The 20,770-nt window shown below is 43.4% G+C and overlaps 1 protein-coding gene across 1 annotated transcript in view; it reads left to right on the top strand.

Moving 5' to 3' along the window:
• Positions 1 to 316: 316 nt before the first annotated feature.
• spred1 (sprouty related EVH1 domain containing 1) overlaps positions 317 to 20,770 on the top strand; it is a 29,360-nt gene continuing 8,906 nt past the window's right edge. The window contains exons 1-4 of the mRNA XM_087779517.1: positions 317 to 1,190; positions 13,928 to 14,180; positions 16,609 to 16,777; positions 20,114 to 20,160. Of these exons, the coding sequence (XP_087635643.1) occupies positions 1,159 to 1,190; positions 13,928 to 14,180; positions 16,609 to 16,777; positions 20,114 to 20,160 (501 nt within the window). The 5' untranslated portion in view covers positions 317 to 1,158. The remainder of the gene's footprint in view (positions 1,191 to 13,927; positions 14,181 to 16,608; positions 16,778 to 20,113; positions 20,161 to 20,770) is intronic.

Below are 20,770 nucleotides of genomic sequence, written 5' to 3'. Positions count from 1 at the left end.
AGAATAGAGTTATAGTTGATCTTGAATCTTAAGCTACTGCCATAGAAGTGTAACAAAGTGCACTTGTATAATTGGAAGTAATTACATTGTAGTGTCAGGTTAAAGATGCGAGTTTATTATTGTTATTATTAATTGTTTTTAAAAAACAAAAGACTCTCACATCTAAGTGCATCCAGATTCTAAATGCATTCACAAAAAAAAAAACATGCGCACACACCCACGCACACGCTCGGGCACGCGCACAGACTCTTCCCTCTCGTATCAATGCGTGATTGAAGGGAAACTTCTTTTGGGAAGTGCAGGGACTACTTTGGGTTCACTTTGGCGAATTGAGCGGTGTTTTCCGTGGAATATCCAGCCAGATTTATGTTATAAACTGCCTATGATGCGAATATGGACTCGTTGGGTTTAAATGACGGTTCGGCGGGTCGTATTTTGCGCATTTTAGCACGCCGCGGAGGGATCTAGTTTTCTCGCGCGAGGGTCGACACATCCGCCCAGTTTTCCGATGTTTCGTTTCCCCCCCGAGTTGAAAATGGAGTTCGATTAAAAGCAAGTGCTGCAACTTGTGAGGGAATTCAACCACCGCGGGCTTCTTCTCCACGCCGCCGGCCGAGGACGCGTTTTAAGCGGTTTATTTTGGCGTCGGATGATATTTTTTTTTTTACTACAGAACACTCGGACACGTTGGCGGCGCTTTTTCACAAGTGTTGTCCTGGAGCTGGAAGTTGTCGGATGCTCGTCCAGAACCTGCCAGAAAGCTCGCAGCCCGAGGACTTTTTTTTGAAGGATTTACTCGTCGACTTTCCACACCGGGACCCCGCCGAAGACGACGATGGCTCATTTGTTGTGGTCGGATTTTACTTCCAGGGAGGATAAGATGAACCAACGGTTGTCATTCCTGCTCGCGATTTAAGATCCAGAGAAGCTAACCTAAGCTAGCTCCACTTTCGGGGGGGTGGTGTTTATTATTGTCCCCCACGAACCCCCTTGAAAGCCAGGCATGTCCCCGTCCTGCACCGCCTGTCCACCATCCGGATCCAGAGGGGTTTTCTCCATGTGAAAAGGGCGGAAAAAATGGTGATATTTGAGGCATTCTATTCCGCCGTCGCTGCGTCGTCGATGCTATTGCTAGGATTCGGATCTCCGTGAGGAAAAATGAGTGAAGATTCAACAAATCCAAACAACGAGTGAGTTCTCCTCCATCTCATTCTAAAAAATGATATTATTTTGTGTTATTTTTGAGTGAAAAACGTCAGATTTCGTGAGCAAAACTTGCTGGATTTTTATACAATAGAATATACAACGAGAGGCCCTGAAGCAGTCGCTATAAAACAAATAAAATAAACATTTATAATCAATTTAATAGTGAATAACCCTGGCTGCTCTGTGTTCTATGAATGTGTTCGTGTCACAGAATGAAGATACCATTTTTTTTCTCAATCACACTCATTTACATATCTTCATTCATAAAAAAAACGCTTTTAATCGTGGGCTCGTCCACGCCCACGATTAATGGATGTTGGACGTTCACACGCGTCTAAGGTGATCTTTTTTGTGTGTGTGTGTGTGTTGTGTGTGTTTTGTGTTCACGGACCGAGCCTTGTGTGTGTTGACAGTCAGTGAGAAATATCTGCTCCGGGAGGTGCTGCGGTCACATGACCCTCTCCATTCATAAAGTACCTGGCAGCCCATTCACAGCCCTGCACACTGTTCCACATCGCATTTCCTCCCCCCCCTTCATCCGACCTCCACAGCCTTTTATCCCCAATATAGTTTACATATAATCGGACGTTTCCGCCTCCACCATGTCTTTCTGTATCAGAGGAAGTCACATGTCCAAGTCACGTTTTTTTTTCTTCTTTTCTGTGTGTGTGTTTCTCTAAACACACCCATGTTTTCACCATTCCATCTTCTAGCTCGTTTCATTCATAAAGGTATTTTGGCAGCATATGACATGTCGGTTGTTTTATTAAGCATGTCAGGGAGTTAGCAGAACTCATGATGAACACAACAGTAACATTGTTGTAGCGACAAAACATGTGGATTTTTCAACAATGAACCACTTCATGAGCCAACTTGTATATAAAATGTTGGTGTATTCTATATGTACAGTGGGAACTTTATTCTATTTCAGACATCTTGAAAACAAACGTATGAAATCCAGAAATTATTCTTGTAGTTTTCTAGTGAATTGCAGTCGGGGCGGTCCTTTAGAACAGGGGGCTCCAACCTTTTTACCAGTTTAATGTGGGCATTATATTCATGTATTGACCTTCATATAAACTTAAACTTAAACTTAAATTTTTCCACTAGTTTACCTGTTTGTTTTTTTTAAATAAATGTGAGTAAAACAAATGTCTTGACGTTTCAAGAGTCACAGGCTTATGTTACTTCAAAGAAAATACCATCTTTAAAAGAACCCAAACACATTGAAGATAGTGTTTCACAAGTTATATAGAATATTTCTTTCTTTCTTTGTGGTCCGGTAATGGCCTCATGGATACCGGTACACGGACCAGGGTTTGGGATCACTTCTCTAGAAGACTTGGACACACATTAAGACATGTAAGAGAGTGATGTTTTGAGTAAACCATTGCATTTTTATTATACGCATGGGTCCGAAAGTTGCGTTTATCTTATCTTTTATAAGTTTATTTTCAAAATCTTGAATGAACCAAATGTTTCCAATTTCAGAGGTGTTCATCAAGGGAAAAATACCTACGTGAAAAAAAAGGGAACTAAAATAGTTTGTATTGAAGTCGACCATAAATATTTAAACTCTGATTCTCAATATTATTTAAGCGAAAACTAATAAAACAACCAAAAGACAACATAATGGCATCCAACAGGTTCACTTTTACTTACCCACTGTTCATTTCCTGCTCTGCTTACTCTTATCTTACCATGCAATACATCCGTATTGTGTCATCATTAATAACAAAATTTATAGACACAAAATGACGTGAATTTGTGATTGCTTGGATACTTGCTTATTGAGCATTTCTCACTATAACAGTATCTGTTGCTAACTTCTTCTTCGTGTATTTATGTTGGTTCTTCTGATGACGTGTGTTTATTTAGGTGTTATTACTTCACCTAAATGTCAGAGATGCATGTCAATGTTCTTCACACTTTTTTTTGTTTTTGGTTGTTCTGAAACAGCATTTAAGTTTAATGTATTTACTGCGTGTCGCCTAATTTAAGATGTAAGTGACATGCAAAGTATTGGCTTGAATGTATACATTTTGTTGGATTTCCCCACTTAAGAAGGAACATTATTTCCTAACCAAACCATCTCTGTCAAGGGTAAATAGGGTCAACTTTTGCATTGAACTTAATAGCGCTTGCCTGTAGAGCAAAGTAAAATGAACTTCTTTATCTTTTCACAATCATAAATATACAAATAAAGTACAAACTGTTGTAGTCGTTCTGCAGTCAGTTATCTATGTATATTTTCTTAATCTCTCTCATTATTATGTAGTTGCACAGGCTCCCAGAACGACGTATAAAGTCATATGAATCTGGTTAAACTTTGCTCAGGGTGACCGGAGAGCATGTTCCTTGGATCCTGCAGTTCTTGTCTCCAGGCTGTCAGGTGACCCTCTCCGTGTCCTCTTCCTATCTGTGTGATTGATTTGACAGTTCAGCGTTTTATCTGCCATGTGGGTGTTGTGATCTTATCACCTGTGGGCTGTTTTGCTCTCCTGTTCCTGTTGCAAACACATTCCTCCCAAACAACCCCCATCCAGCCAGCAGACGACAAAGGAGACGGTTGCTTCAGCTGTTGCTTTATGGCTCGCCTAATTGCCTATATCCTGTGGCCCCTTATGTTTAAGCGAAATCATTTCCTGGGCTCTTTTATGGACGGCATTAAGATTATTGCTTTGTGTGACCCGCGAAGAGACCTAACTGGTCAAACCAGTCGAAACTAGAACATTCTTTACATGTGAACCATCTGCTCAGATGAAAGCGTTTTTTTTTTTTTTTCCGCTTCTGTCTTGCTCGGGGAAACGTTGCTTGTGACCAGAGCCGCGGTGTTACCTAGAACTATGACGTGTAGAGGACCAGAGATACTCATCTGTATGCCAGTGGTGAATCTTTATTTACAGCCGGACTAGTTCGGCTTCATCGCCGAGTGGAAATGGGAGCAGAAATGTGAAAACAATTGTCCAAATACTCTGACTGGACTCTGAGTGTTCAATGTGACTCAACAAAACCGAAGTCTGTAAAGATGGTTATGGAATATTTTGTGAGAATATATTTCGTTGGTGACCAGTGACGCATGGAAAGATGTGGGCCAATATGAGAACCAGATCCGACTAGCCAATAGTCAAGTCTGACTGCTGTAACATTTAACTGAAGGAGGTTCATGGATTTTTGTTCTTCTTTCATTTACGGTCGTACGAACTTAAGGTGTATCTTGTTCATCGGGCCCGGAGGCTTTTGACGTCATTGCCAACATAATAAATCATCAACTGAAAGTCCCTCTTATTAAAGCGGCTTCTACAATCGGCGTGACAGCACCGGTCATCTACCGAACAGAATCCATCCGACTCGGTGTCCTCCCTCTCTCTCTCTGGTTGTGTTGTTGCTGCAGTCATCGACAATGATTCTCTGTTCCACCGCAGTGCCGAGCCGGGCCAACAAACTTTCATGGTGGCGGACTGTTCCATTCCCATGGTCACACTTGTTTTCTGCACCCTGACCACTTCCCTCGCATCATTTTCATTTCCTCTTTAGTATTTTACTAGTCACGCACAAACCAGCGCAAATGTCAACAGTGTTTTTTCGGGTCACAAAAGATCGAAGACATCACAAGACCCCGGAGAGCGAGGCTGGACTTTTTCTTCTCTTTGTCAAAGAGCTCCTCTGATGTTCACGGACCATATCTGGATGCCTTTAGGAAGTGCTTTTAGCGCCGTGTGTCTGAATTGCGGATATTGTTTTCGCTTGTGAAGCATGCGGGAGCGTGAAGGCTGGATCTGCTGCAGCTGGTTCTGATGCGTCTCCCCTGCGAGGCCACCGACATAAAAGGGCACAGATGTAAACCCTAAACCTCACGTCTTTGATTGAGTTTCCACACGCTTTGAAAACAGGAAGAGGTTTCTCTATGTGTGTGTATGTGTAGATCTATCCAGCAACTTGAAACGTGTGCATCTCTCCCCAGACCTTTCGCGGCTGAATAGTAAAACACTAGTTTTGTTAGGTAAACAGATCATCAGTCAACATTTGTCAAACCACCTCAGACCAGATGCCTGTCTTTCATTGCATTAACACTCCTGTTAATTCATCTAACAGAGATGTCCGTGCAACAATAACACAATTACGACTATTACAAGAAGAGAAAATGGCTTGAATGATTAAAACCTGGTGATGGAAGAAGATGGATGGAGAACGGAATGATAAATGGATTTTGTATGAGCCATAATACGATGAATTAAACTATTTATTTTAATCAATAGAGCTGATATGATGAGTTGCCTACAGGTGTTACATAGGAAGATGGCGCCCACTGTTATGGAGGGGGAAATGAAAGTAGTGTCTCCTATCACATACAGGCTTCTCCTTACAAATATACTCGAGGATCTTTTAAAAAGTCACCGCTTGTAAGGATAAATGTCTGTCATGTGAGGTACTAAGAGGTTTTTGTTAATAATCTGCTATTACGCCTTATTGCAAAACATGAGAAGATAGTTTTAGAGGATTGTCTCAGTTATCACTTATAGTTATCTTGGTGAAAACATGTGAACTCTTGCATACATTTATAACGTTTTTGTGTCATGTACATTTTTTTTCTGAACGAGTTGCAGACAAAAATGAGCTTTTCTACCTAGTTAGCATGCTGGCTAGCTTTTAAACACCAACGCATGGAAGATATTTAGCTTATGATCAAGGTATTTTTGTGTTGGGGCATCTCTATGTGGAATCAAAAACACAGATTGGGAATAATAAGTCATTTAAAGAGCAGGAGACGCATATTAGTGTAAAGTAAAACATTTTTCTTGACTGCTTTGGTCTTTCTACAGTAATCCAGTGGTGGTTTTCCAGTAGTACTGAGGAGTTCTGACATTTGTGATGGGACATGTTGAGAGGGTTTGCAAACATGTCCCTGCCACCGATTTCAGGCTTGAGCTGTTTGTTCCTCCAAATTGGCTTCTGGTATAACCCGTGGCTATGCTGGCGCAGTGGCCCCTGGGCCCCCTTAGCTACCCCTGTCTATGTTACCGTGGCGACGGGATGCCTACATCCCACTGAGACGACTGTTTACATCAGAGACACCACAGCAGTTGATATTGCAGTTCCTGTCTTCAGTTAAGAGAACACTTTTCATGTCGATTCATCTGAGGACATCCTTTTTAATGCCAAAGTCGGAATTTTCCCTAACTTACGATGCATCATCTATTTTAGGGTAAAAGGATGAGTGAGCCAAAATGATCCAAAATATATATTTTTGATAAGAATCAATAATTAGGATTACAACTGTCAAGTATGTAAGAGGTATGATTCTAAAATGTTCTTAAACGTAGAATTCAGCTTCAAATTTGTATCAAGGAAGTTACTTGAAACCTACTTCTTCCTGGTAATAATGACTCAAGGGGAGTGGGAGGAAGTCTAATAAATAGTCAAAATGAAAAAGCCACAGGTCATCAGGGCAGTCGTCTGTCATTGTTGACCAACTCTTTAGGCGTTGCTTGTTTTATGGGAGTACTGGGTGTGGTAGACCTTTTGCTTTAAGAGAAGTAGCCCTGCACAGATGAAGAAATATTTATTTTAAACTACATAGGCCTGCATAAGTGCATAAGAAAACGTGAAATGCAACTGAACTTTTAATGCTTTAAAAAAATGATGATGAACATATTTTTTACATATTTTTCTTTTTACACAAATTAAAAACACTGGCTAATTTTTCTTTCTTTTGAATAAATACAAATGACACTTGACTTCGACCAGATCAGGTGATTTATTCAATAAACTCTACTAAGATTATTGCATTGATTACATTGACGCTGAATGTATTATTTCAGGTTTGTGTGGCACATTTAAATGTAAAACAATGACATGTGCTTCAATCGGTTGAGTTTCTATTGATTATAAAACAATCTGAATGTAATATGCAGAAGCAGATGTGTGTGTTTTTTTTTTTCCCTCACTAAGTCAGTCGGTAGCAGAGCTGAATGTTCTTGCGAGGGGGATGACTCATCAGCCGCCTGAGGTGAGGAGAGGAGATATGAAGAAAAAAAAGAAAAAAAACTCTTTCACTTCTCCTTCTATAGCCAGACTATCGCTTCTCGCAGCCACAGCACCATTGACTCCTGAACATGATTTATATACGTTTTTATTTCCAGATCGAACATCCTCCCGCCCCGGCCCTCGCTGTTGTCATTTGCTCTGCATCCATGTTAGGTCATGTCACTGTTTGTTTTGGGTTCCTCTGTGCCCTTCACTTCGCCGCTGGTTATTCGGGGGACGTGAACCGTGGCTAATTGGCCGGCGAGTTTGCACCATTCAGATTAGACGCACCGCTGGGATCGACATTCAAGCCCTAGATTGATGGTTATTAATTTTCTCAATGAGGCAGCTCAGATTTTACATTTCACTCCCATGTCATTTTCATAGTTTGACTAGTTTTATTTCTGATCGTACAACCAACATGTCTACAGAGTACATGAGATTAAGAGAGAGAGATTAATTTGAATTCAGTTTTAATTATAGAGGTACGACCGAGTAAAACATGTCGCAGAGAAATGGCAGTACTGTGCCAAGTACATATTTTCAGATCTTTGGATAAACAATATCGCTAATAAGCATTTAAATGGATTTGAGTTAAATCTTTGTGTTTTGTTTGTTGTGGGTTACTTACACTCTGTAAAGCTCCTTTTTGTAATCTACTTACAAAATTGTGCTTTTAATGTTGAACCAATCACAGTGAACGCTCTTATCCATATCTGTAATGGAGCCACTGATATTGTATGAAGTTGTCTGTATTGTTATCTTAATACAAAGTGTGTTCTACCTCTTTTAAATCAGAGAGTATTGGTTGTCTGTTGTGTTTTTCAATGTAGACATTTTGGAGTTTTTTGAAACTTAACATGGACTTGTTGGCAACATCAGATGTACATCCATTTGTTTTGCTAAATAATATTCATTTTTGTCTGAATAATTACACTGGAAATACTGCCTAAGAACAGCTGACGTTTCTTGGACCAAACCAGGAAGCATCTGAGATGTAATTCAGCGTTTTGTTGGTCACTGTACATTTTGAACAGCTTATCATCTACTGTGCTGCAGTTTAAACATTAACACTGTCTAATCTGCTAAATGAGCTGAGTTTTCATCTGGACTTTCTACTGGACTTTTACTGGGTGAAGTGGACATCATTAGATTGAGTGATCAGTGATGGTACTTTCCCTGATCTTTGAAACCCACACAACAATCTATATAGTTTCCCTACAATGTTAAGTCAAGTCATTAGGTGAGTAGGCTTTTGTTGAAAGTATCGTCTTTACTCTAAGAAGTAGTTTGCCCAAGATATTAAATAAAATCTCTGGCACTTTATAAAAATTGAAATTAGTATTTTGGTTTAAAAGGTCTTTTCAGATGAATTCAGACCACATTTTACAGCCACACTAAAACACAGACAGAGGTTATATTGACTTTGAATTGAATGAAATGACTGTAGTCTGTGTACCAAAACTAAAGCTTCAGTACCTCTGCCAAGGAGGTAATGTTGATATGTTTTTTTCTTCTGGTGCAGTAACTCAAAGCTCCCATTTGCAGTTAGAATTCTTTGTACAAATCATTATTTTAGTTTAATGATAGACCCTAAATTGTAAAATGTTAGGTCTTATCTAAATGCAGGCAAATTAGTCTTAAAAATGAACCTTAAATATCATTATGGTGATAATTGAATAATGTCTTTTTGGGTTCATTCATGATGTTGTGTCAAGTGTGGAAGGTTTGGTCACTGCTGACCATTTAAAAGGTGAATACCTTAGCTTCAGAGTTTTTATTTGGGACTCAGGGCCAGGATGCTTGGATCCAGGACCACGAAGTGTGAAGGAATCAGTTGTCACATCTAGAAGGACGCGTTTGAAAAAAAAAACAACTGACGCACGTCAAGGACGCTGGCGAGCGTTTGATCACAAAGACTTTTCTTGTGAGTTTCAGATTCACCCTGAAGACCGGCTGTATTTTTAGCTTGGACTTGAGCTGATGTGAAAGCTGCATATTTTATCTTTCATAACCGCTATTGAAGATAACACACGCACAGTTTTGTAAGCGTGGAGAATGAGTCACAGCTTTCACACCGTCCTTCCATTTCCGCTCCCTCCACTCTCCAAGCTTTTCCTTTTCCCCGGATAATCTACGGAATCGGATTGGGACTAAGTAGCTTGTCTTTATTTGCCAATGATATTTTAACTTTTTTTTTTTCCACCTCTCCTGAAATCCTACGATCCAAAGTAGTTTAGCGAAGCCTGATGGGCCCTCCTCCGGTCCTGATACCAGGAAGAGATGGTGATGTGGAGGGCGATTGGGGGGGGAAAAGGAGGTAGAGGGACTTTTTCTCCTCTTTTCTGATGCTAATGAAAGGAGGAATGGTTTTCCAGCTCTTAGCTTGCAGAGTGTGTCTCCCCTGCAGCATGCTCTGCTGCCCGGACATTGTGGGAGTACAAAACTCCAGGCCCGGGATCCAATAACGTGAAATTTCAGCTGAGAAGCGGCCATTGTGTAGCATGAGGCAGCCGGGAGGGGCCGGGTGGAAGAGGGGGGGACGAAGCGGTGCAATAGGGAGGGTGACTTGGCCGGCGCCCAGGTCTCAGGCCACATCCTTTCTTTCTCCTCTAGTTCTTCTCCTCTCCCCCTCTACTTTTTCTTTCAATACAAGACCCCAATGCCCTGTACCCCCTTCCCCCCCCCCCCCCCCACTACGCCCCTGCCCAGCTAAGCACCTCTCCCTCTCTGGGGTCTGAAGGCTGAGACGGGGGCAGAACATGATGGCACGCCGGAGCCTAGAGAGGCAGGGGCCGAACCAGCAGACAAACGGTCACTTTGTCCACTTAGGAAATGGTTGTCCCAGGATCCCCCTGCTCCACCAGCCAGCCTGGAGGCCCCGTCCTGCCTGGTCTACACGTGCTCCTGCTCTCCCTCCTCTCCTCTGGACACTGTGTTTCACACTTTTGTCCTGTTGTTGTTGTGACTTTTATCTGGAACTTTTTCCACCTCAACAACATCTTCATGGTTGTATCTCACTACCAAGCGCCAGTCTACATTTTTCAGTTGGTCTTGTATAAGAATGGGTGGACGAAGGACTTGTGTACAACAGACGTTCCATCTGACACAAGTTTTAAAACTAGAGGGTGTGAGAAAATATCTACATTTGCATTGCAATTAAACTTCTGGCGCTTAGATGGCGGCAGGCATTATGTCCTCCGCAGCTAAAGAACAATGATATCTTCTGATGACTGAGGATGAGAGGATACAGATGCTATTAAAGCTGACGTTTTGACATATTTTGTTTTCACAGTTATGACCCAGTCAAGAGCCATGTGATCTGTAAATTCTACAACTCCGGGGTCAAGTAGTTAATACTAAAATTGTATCATTGTTCATACAGTATCGCAATATATTAAAATATATGATATTGTTGACCCAGTATGGTCATGCGTATCGTATTGCCAGATTATGCCACCCCTAGTTAAAAACATATTTGTTTTGTGTCTCTGCTTTCAATTGTGTTCACAAGAAGTTTTGCAGATCCGTCCATCTATCAACGACTTTGATAAACATATACAAGTGTTAGTCAGATGTTTTGAACAAGTGGATCGGACATCAAGAGAAGGAGCGCAATGGTTGAGGACAACAAAGGGTTGCGTGGTTGAGTCCAAATGCACCAGTGAACACAAGAAGCAGGAGTGCATGTGGTGAAGATGTGCTTGAGTTCTCTCAACATTATACTTTGTGAGCTGAACAGGTCAGCACAGATCTATCACCTCAGTCTCCACCCTGTTCCCATCCTCCCTCTTACACCCCCCACCCCCTGTTTCTCTCCAGCCTTCGATCGGAAATGAAGTCAGTCATCCAGCAGAATAACTTGGAATAATTTGGAACACTCCCCCCACCTCTTCCACCCTCCCTCCCCGTCTCCCTCTCTCTTTGCGGTTCACAGTCCCGGGCCAGCTGATCCTGCTTCCGCTCTCAATTGTGTGTCCAGTGGACTGTGAGGGGGCGTAAAAGGGATCGCCTTTGTCTCCGCTGTCCCATCGTAGTATAAGAAGTATCTGGCACCTCCCACCTCTCAGGGTCTCCAGCCCTCAGCCGGTTTTGACGTCCCTCCGTCTTAAAATATTTCAGCGTCGGGGGGCCACAGTCATTGAAAGCAGTCCACTTCCTCTTTGACTCCCCCCCTCCCCCCAGGGGTGTCCTGGTCAACGGCATGTGTGTGTCGGGGGGTCTACAGGGTCAGGATTTGGTCATTGTGCCCTGGTCATGGCTGAGCGACATCACCGCCTGCCTTCTGTTCAACCCCGGGACCCCCCGTCTGACTGACAGGCCCTGCTGCACCTATTGCCTTTATACTCTATTGGGGGCCGTTAGAAGGGTCCAACAGCCGCCCTATTTCCTGCTTGTATCGTCACGATACAACTGCTGGTGGACAGTTGGACGTTAAGGTGTTTTTTGTGTTTTACCACGTAGAACCATTTGAAGAGTTCCCCCAAAGGTCTTGTGAACTAATGTGCCATTTGGATCACTATGATGAAACAAAAGGATGCAAAAGGTCTTTTACTTAAATAATAACATAGTTTCCCCACTTCTATTTAGTATTTTAAAGCTTCATTTTAAATAAATAATTGAATATATTTATTGACGTGGTCAATCAAACGACTTGTTGACAACCTCATTGAAAGAATCAGTTAGGAATGTTAATTGATTCTATTGTAGAAGACAAAAGAGAGCTCCTCATAAAAGTGGATCTAAACCGGCCATAGTTCCCTTCTGATATTGCTCAGAAGTTGTAAAGTTCCAGGTCGACCCGAGATTGATTCTAGCCTCGTAATCTGACAGAAACGTTTACCGAGGGTGTGGACAGCAGGAGGCCAAAGGTCACTGTTCGAGCTGGAGAAATATTCAGAAGCCAAGTGTACACAGAACACGTAGTCAAAGGTCCATAGCGTACGTCCATCTCCTGACGATACTTCCTCAACATTCTGCTGCGTCTCCATCTCTGTCAGCTCACGTCCCCTTTTCAGCCTTTTAATATGTTACCAGGAGTCTACAAAACGCTGCCCTCAGCACCATGACCTTTGTCATTTCCGGCAGCAAAATGCAGCTTCTTTATCTAATCAAGGGAAACGTCTGACTGTATGTGAGGAGACGGAGGACAGATCGGACCGAGGACTGTGTTGTGTGAACAAGTCGTACATTCTTTGGATACACTGGTTCCCAAATCTGGTGGAGTTATGTAACTTTCACTTCTCAAATTGTTCCTCGGCTTCGATTTAGGTCAACTGTGAAAATCATGCTGGAGGTTTATGTTCACATGCTCACAACAATAGTGTGTCTATGATGGACCTTGAAACTTGAGTCACACGTTTCTTAAGGAGGAACTCAGTTGTCTCCTTGTACCCTTTTTGGTTAAAGAACTGTCCCTCGAATGGTTTCAGAGCCGTTTCTTCACTTGGCAACAGAATATATAGATGTATATAGGTAGACATTGATATAAGGCATCAAACTGTTGGTGCTCAGCTAATGTACTTTAAATTCAATTTATTTTTAAGAACTTTAATGGAAAATGTGCTGATTTCTCCGTTGTTTGTTAGTTAATGCATCCTTCTGTGTGTGACAAGGTGCTGTATAAATAAAATACGACATAAGGAAACAGGAAATGTTTACTCTTAAAGCCCCTGGGTTTTTTTGTTGTTGTCCACCATAAAACCCATCTGTTTTGAGTTAAACGTTAGACTGAGGGCGGACAAATGGTCGCTCACCTTCAGCTTCGAGTTCAAACAGTGATTTTAGACTATTCTGGGTTTTAGGTCGTATCGTGAGGTCGGACAGGACAAACTCTTTGTGTTTGGCTTGGCAGCTGATCTGACATCGCTCTATTTTATTATCAGCTGCTTTTTTAGCTACAGATAGTGGCTTGTTGTGTGTGAGTGTGATTTATTTCAATATATTTGGCACCTCAAATGGGAAGTTTGGGGGTTAAAAAGGCCATATATTTTTAATTTACGTGAAAGTGTGCTAATAAATTTGAGAACTTAATATTTCTGCATGTGCAACCACTCTCATAACTTGCCGTCAAATTTTAAGTAATATAATTTGCATGGATCTGGTAGATGATTCATGACTAAAAAACGTTAGGTCATTAATTACCTTTTTATTTAAATCAATCCATAAAAAGTTAGATAAGTTACAATTAATCATTCGAATAATCATTTGGAAGAAAATTCATGGGACATGTATTTAAATACAGCAATATATAATATTATATATAGCTATATAATTGTAAATTCAACAATGTTCTCATGAAATACAAATTAAATGCCAGAAAAGACTGTTTAATTATAAAAAGCCAAATGAGTGAAAGGCTATATCAAGTGAATACAAATAAACCTTTAAGTAATCCAAGGGAAATGCATAAAAGGCAACAAAAAACAACCGGAGGAAGAACCGTTTAGTTCAAGAGTGAATTAAATAAAGATCTTAAAAAAATAAAAGTAACTAAATGATGTCATTTTGTGTCTTCCATGTCGTCTCCATTGGAGGTACAGTGTTCTAGGTCAATGGGTCTTGAATGGTTGACTCGTGCTCAGAAGAGAATTCTCTCACTAAATCAATAATTTATTTCATATGTCACTTTCTCATGTTGATTATTCTTTCACGGCTTCCTCCTAATCCGTCCACTCTTTCTTTTGTTCTTCAGTGACAGTTATGCGCGCGTGAGAGCAGTAGTCATGACTCGGGATGACTCCAGCGGTGGCTGGCTCCCCCTGGCCGGCGGGGGTCTGAGCTGCGTCACGGTCTACAAGGTGAGCCGGGCCGAGGACAGCAGCAGCACCCACAGCGGAGGCAGCCGGGGCAGCAGCAGCAACCTCAGCCCCTGCAGTCCCAGCCCCAGCCCCAGTCCGCCCATCATGGAGTTTCACATCAGGGGCGAGAGGCTCAAAGACAAACTGGTGAGTGGAACCTCTGACCACATGCAGGAAGTACCTAACAGTCCGCACGGATCTCTGACAACTTCGTGACGTCATCAGGAGTGTGTTGAGTCACTATGAGAGGAGGGAGAAAATCAGAAACCATCATGAAGATCCATTTTTTTTCTCTCCTCTAGACATTTGTGAGGCTTTTAAACATGTATGAGGGTAAAAATTGATGACTCACTGTGACCTACCCTCGTTCCCGTTTTTCTCCATCACTGAGACGAGTGCCGTTGTTGCTGCTTTCCGATAAATTAAAGAAAAAGTAGATGTATAAGTCGGTTAGGGTGAAGAATAGTGTTTGTGACGGGTCTGAGATCACGTCGTTTTTCTCTCTCATGACTTCATCTGCATCATGGTCTTGTGGAAACGTGTCACGGCGAAAATAAGTTTGCGGTTTTGAGCGTGTAAATCCGAATTAATATGACAGACCCGCGTCCGACAGAAGATCCCAAGACCACCGCGGCGATCAAGTCTGTCGCAGTACGACGTCTACGTTGTTTAGTCTTTTAATGAGCGCATTTTATGTGACTTTTGTGTGTATGACCTGTTTGCGGTTTGCGTTGAACCGTAAAGGGTGTGACCCGCCCGTTGAGAGGTTACAGGGCCTTGCTCACACCCTCAAAAAACTCATCTGTGATGTGGTTTAAAAAAAAACCAAACCGGGTACAACGTCTGTACCCAGTCACCACATCAAACGGCGAAATGTTGGTCGGCCACCGTGCCAGCTCCTGCTTGAGTGTCGGCCTCAACCAGAGAGCTTGTTTGACGGTATTAAACGATGGTTAAACTGACGTTGAAGTCTCGCCGCGACACTATCATGACATCCAGGTAAACTGGATTAAACGTGTCGCCGCTCCGGCGACCGTAACTGCCGTGATCGAGCCCAGCGCACACCAAAAAAAAAAAAAAAAAACTCTAGCAGAAACGAGGTGATCATGAGGGATTATGAGTCCAGGAGAAAAAAAGGAGCCATTCAAAGAGCAGGAAACGGAGGCGGAGCCAGATCGACAGCAGCGGAGAGGTGGAGGAGATCTGTCTATAAGCGCAGTGATGCGGCACTGAGTGTGCCGGTGATGACTCAGCTGGCTCTCCATATAGCTACCAATCACTCTCTTCCCGCCCCTCCCTCGCCCGTCTTCCTCTCTGACACACTCGCCTCCATCCTCTCTTGATTCTTAAAAACTGCAGCTCTCGTTTCTTCATGTGATGCTTCATGTGACTCATGTGTGCGTCCGCCGTCGCACAGTCCGTCACAACTTCAAATGATTTGTAACGCGGAATCCAACCGACAACTTCTGGATCCGGTGATTATAGAGGGTCCCGATCCCCGTCCTGTCACATGACCTCTGTCGATCCTGACTTCCTGTGAACGGTGAAGAGACTCGGACCACAGAGTGGACCATCTCATTGATTTGTGTCGCCGTGGCGGAGCGTGATATCGTGGCAAACTCACGAGTGCGAAGACAGGATATCTCTTTTGTCTCCCCTCCTGTCATGCTATCTCGCCCCCCTTCCGTCAAGCTCCGCCCATCCATCATCTCTCCTGGAATGCGGTGTTGAGTGTCGCCCCTTCATGCGACTGCGATACTTCCTCTTCGGCGGGCGCTCACCTTACCTACTCCGGCTCCATCCAGTCTCGCGTCTTGCAACCAGAGGCGTAGAAGACCACCGCCCTCGTCTCCCGCCTCACATCCATCCCCGCTCCTCCGAGTACTGGACACGCGTCGGCTTAACCCCCTGACCCTGGCTTTTCTTCATGTGCACCAGGAACATCTTTCAGATGATGTTGCGGTATCAGTAGAAGCAGCCATTCCCACTCAGTTGAAATGTCGCCCCCCCCCCCCTCTTACTCTCCATACATATCACATATCAGCCATCTCTCGTACAGCTGCCACGTATCCACCTCTCGAAGAGTGTTGACTCTTTTACGGATCCAGGGGGAGGCCATCTGCCTGTTTGTTTGCGAGCCTCCTGAAGACGGCAGGAACGCCGCTCCGGCCTCACCTCGCACCGACAGCCGCACTCGCAGCACTGTAACCTCAAAGTCTTTAATGACCGGCTCTCGTTTCATTTAATCCATCAGACAGGCAGCCCTGTAGCACCGCACGCTTCCACCACAACATCTTCCCTACTTCGTGTAAGAAGAACCCTGCAATTTACAAAGTGTCATACAAATGATCCGAAACAATCTTTGGAATAATCTGGGTTTAGGGTGAGCGCTTTTGGAATGTTGTGTGCAATTGGCTTTCCATGTCCCAAGAAAAACAGTTTGATGTGAAAGTAAAATAGTTTTCATCCTCCTGAGATCCTGCTGTTGCTCTAGTCTAGCTTGCACTAAATAAAACCAGGTTGAAGAAAACAACGTGACACATTTTCACAAACCCTGTCTCTGCCCTCTGTTCAGGTGGTCTTGGAGTGCGTCCTGCAGAAGGATCTCATCTACAACAAGGTCACGCCCATCTTCCACCACTGGAGAATCAACGACAAGAAGTTTGGGCTCACCTTCCAGAGCCCGGCGGACGCTCGCGCCTTCGATCGAGGCATCCGTCGAGCCATCGAGGACCTCTACCAAGGTGTGTGTCTTCATAGATGAACATGGTGGCGATGATGCTTGTCGGAGACAATAAGGGTCAGACGGTCTTCAGGACATAATGAATGTATAGATCACAGATGTGTTTAAACGGCCATCAATCAGGACTAAATGTTGAAAACGTATATATGTTCTCTGTTGGAAGGGGTTTTGTGGTTTGGATTTATTCGGATGGCGAGAATTAAGCAAGCGGTGACGCCAGAGGGTGGAAAGTTAAATTTCCCAAGAGGCCACATTTCATACTTGGACAGTACTGAGTGGCCATCAAACTGACGAATAAGAAAAAGCTTAAAATAAGTTGAAAACTTTAATAAAATGGATGCAAAAGGATAAAACGAATATAAAATATGGCTTTTTTTAAATGTATTTAAATAAAAATGTGTGAAATAATGTGGTCAACTGCACTTTATGTCACATAAGTTTACAATAAAATTGCAAGCTTTTAGAAATCGGTTTCGTAGCTTCGCTCTGACACCGTAAGGAACACGTGGATCCAGTTAATGGGCCACACATGGCCCCGGGGTCGCACTTTGCCCAGGTCCGCGGTAGAGGTTGTGACTCCTTGCTAGTCTAAATCTTTGTAATCTTAAAAAATGAAAAGCGAGCCAGAGCGGCGTCCGTCCTGCAGGCCCGAGCCGTCTCTCCCAGCTCTACATCCCGATCGCCCTTATTTTTCATTCGCGCGCCAGAGGTTGCAAAGTCATCCAATTAGCGAGAGAATCGCCAGCTCAGCAATCTGCCACCACGTTACACAAGAGAGGGCCTCTCTTTTCACCGACTCCGGAGTTCTAATCTCCCTTTTTATCCCCCTCATTCTTCTGACCCGCGAACCCGGAGAAGCAGCCGAAGAACGCACCGTAAACGCCTCGTTATCAGCGCCTGGCATCAGTCGCCGCTCGCCCACGCAGTCGCTTATCTTGAATCCGAACTTCCTGGGTGCAAGTCCACGCCGGCAGATCATCGAGGCCGACGGCCGTTAAACTTGCGTCTCTGTGGATGTTTGAGAGATTGTTGAGCGGATGACGTCGGTCTCCTTAGGCTGGACCTATAAGGGTGTGATATACATTATACCGTCAAGTCCTTTTAGAAGGAGAAAAGAAGTACTTTGTGTAACTAACACAACCTTCTACTGTAATAATGTTGAGGTCATTTGTGCTGCTTTTTGGATAAATATTTATTCTATGAAGATCAGATAAAACATTATGAACTGTCAGTTATTCCACTCGACTACTCCGGTGTCGTCTCCACCCTGCAATAGTCTCTTCTTCACCTCCTTCATCTTTGCCATCGCTCTGGATGACCCAGAATCCTTCACCTGGTGTCACTAACTCGCCTTCCTCATCTTCACTCCTTCCTTTCAGCCACAAACGAGACTTCCCTCTTATCTGCTGCTCATACCTCCACCTCCTCCTCATGAAATGGTGACTTGTGAATGTATGATTTTAGCGCCCCCCCCACGCCCCTCGCCAGCCTCTCTCTCTTCTGGCATTTTCTGTATTCTCTGTGTGTTGTGTAATGCTTCTTCTTAGCAGACAGACAGGTTCTTCTGTATTCCTGTTGCATCCTTCTGCTGCTGGACTGTGTGTGTGTGTGTGTGTTTCGGCTTGTGTCAATGCGTGCACACGTGTGTGTGTGTGTGTGTATCGGCCTTTGCAGTCCTCAGTTGCCATGGAAACGCTGGGCACATGGCTCAGTCAGCTTGGCGGCCCAACACAAACAGCCGTACCGCAGAAAAACCGCTTTACTCTGGGTTTGCGAAGAACACCTTGTGACTCAGAGACACAGACGGGGCCCGGGGATGTTTTAGGGGATCAAAGCAACAAACCTCAAACAACATTGTCAGAGAAAACTATTTGGTGACGTGGGCTTCATCAGGAGACCTGCACGAAGGAAGGCGTTATCGGGAACGCCACGGTCGAGGAGTGGATCCTCTACCTGAACCCTCCAGCTTGACTCTGATGGTTCGAGTCATTTTGTTAAATAAACTTGTCTAGACTAGGCGCTGGATTGGTGGAAGTCAGTTGTGGTTGGGAACTACGACTCCTCAGCTTTCTTCTGCTGACACTCACGTGTCTACAAATGTCTTCCATTATCTCCTACACAACATGTGTATATCTCCTGAGACGACGACCCGAGTGGATTCAGTCACAAGTTCGGCCCAAAGTTGGAGATCAGGAACACTTACTAAAAGGAAACATCCTAAGGCGTCTTGTGATAGTTGCGTGGATTCAGGCATCTAAGGTGACGCTGATAACATCTGATAATAAAGAAATAAATAGAAAATTGTGGATAAGATGTTCTGATGATATTTTGACGGTGAATCACAGTTAAAGTCTCCAAATCTTCCTGTTTTGAATACATTGTTTGTTTCACGGTTAATTGACACGTCTATTATATCTTCTGCTGCCGCTCGAGCCCAGTTCTCCTCCCAGATCATCGAGGCTGAAACTCTGTCTCTACCTGAAATGTAACTCTGCAGACGAGGCCTCCCCGGATGTGGCTATATGTGACCTTGTTTTGAAGGTTAAGGGGTTTAAATCCCTCCCGCATGCATATTTTATTAGCGTCTGCGTGGCCCACTGACACACACTCGCTTTGAATTCAATTCCCGACACAACCCGCTCAGTATCTATTTAACTAAACATTACTAAAGGAGGATACGATGAGAAGTCCTTCCAAAAGATGACAGTCATGTGAGGAGAAGAATATTATCTCCTAAATTAAAGATGTCATGAAGGGTGTGTGGTTGTGCAGTATTGGCTAATAAAAGTAGTACCTTCACACTAACACTTTTAAAGCACTATATACATTTATTATCTGTTCCACTTTGAAACAGCCCGAAAATTTCCATTCTCGTCCCCTGCTGGGACACTGCTTGGCTGCCTTTCCCCACTTTCACTCTTCCTCAGTGACATACAAGTGGTGATTCCATAACAATATAAACGCATCCTTTGTGTACTCCCATCGTGATGTAAATGTGTGCCATTAAGGCGACGGGGGACGTCCACGTAATACTCTCATGCTAATGAAAATGATAATTACGAGTGATCTTCTTGCTGTCGAAGACAATGACCTGAGAGAAGAATGACGTTCCTTCTGACACGGCGACTCTGTTCTTTTGTTGACGAAACACCCTGTTGTGCGTTCTTTCTTGCTTCCTCATTTTACTGTTGTACGGGTGCGCATGATAAATTATATTTCTCCTTTTTAAGAAACCATTTACAACTTTGCCAAACTTAAGAAAGAACCTCCTGATAATACTACTACTATCATTTTTTGCAAAAACTGATTTACTTAACGTTCTTTTTTTCTCTTTCAGGTTGTCGCTCTTTCTGTGATGGGGATTCTGTAGAGGACGGTCTACCGGTAAGTGGACTTGTATGTCTCTGACACCCGCTGTTATTCACTTGTTCAGAAACATCCTGGTGTTTGAAGGACCGTGTGGCTGGCATCGGGCCAGTGGGCGTTAAGATTTCTGTTTGTGTTGCATAGAATCCTATGTTTGTTCAGGTTCTTGCACATAGTTAAAGCTGCCGTCTGTGATCATAAACCGTACGTGTTGATTTGTAGATACAAGGCAGAGGATGGCAGGACCGTGTCTCCTGCAGACGTGTTGGAGCTGCACTCACGCTGACCTTTGCACTTTGTTAGGACTGTAATACAGCAGTCGTGACTGATGGCACCATGTGAGACATGTTTGTTCAGCTTTTTCGTCTGAGTCAACGTCAGTAAACTTGAGAAATTCTGCACCATAAACAGAGCTGTGAGTAAGAGAGGCCATTGGGTCGTTGGTTTTTTATGAGTTGATATTGAGTTAGTTCGGGGGTCTTTTACCTCTTTGGTCTGATCATGTCACAAAAACTTTACAACAGAAATGCTAAGTTTACAAATTGTAAGAATTGCACAACACAAAAATGTGTTTAATCCTCTGACTTTATGTTAACATTTGTATTGCTTGTTTACTGATCAATACACC

The sequence above is a fragment of the Callionymus lyra genome, chromosome 18 (assembly GCF_982586985.1).
Source record: "Callionymus lyra chromosome 18, fCalLyr1.hap1.1, whole genome shotgun sequence".
Classification (NCBI taxonomy): Eukaryota; Metazoa; Chordata; class Actinopteri; order Syngnathiformes; family Callionymidae; genus Callionymus; species Callionymus lyra.
The sequence above is the reverse complement of the archived record's forward strand: the minus strand, read 5'-3'. Positions and strand labels throughout refer to the sequence as shown.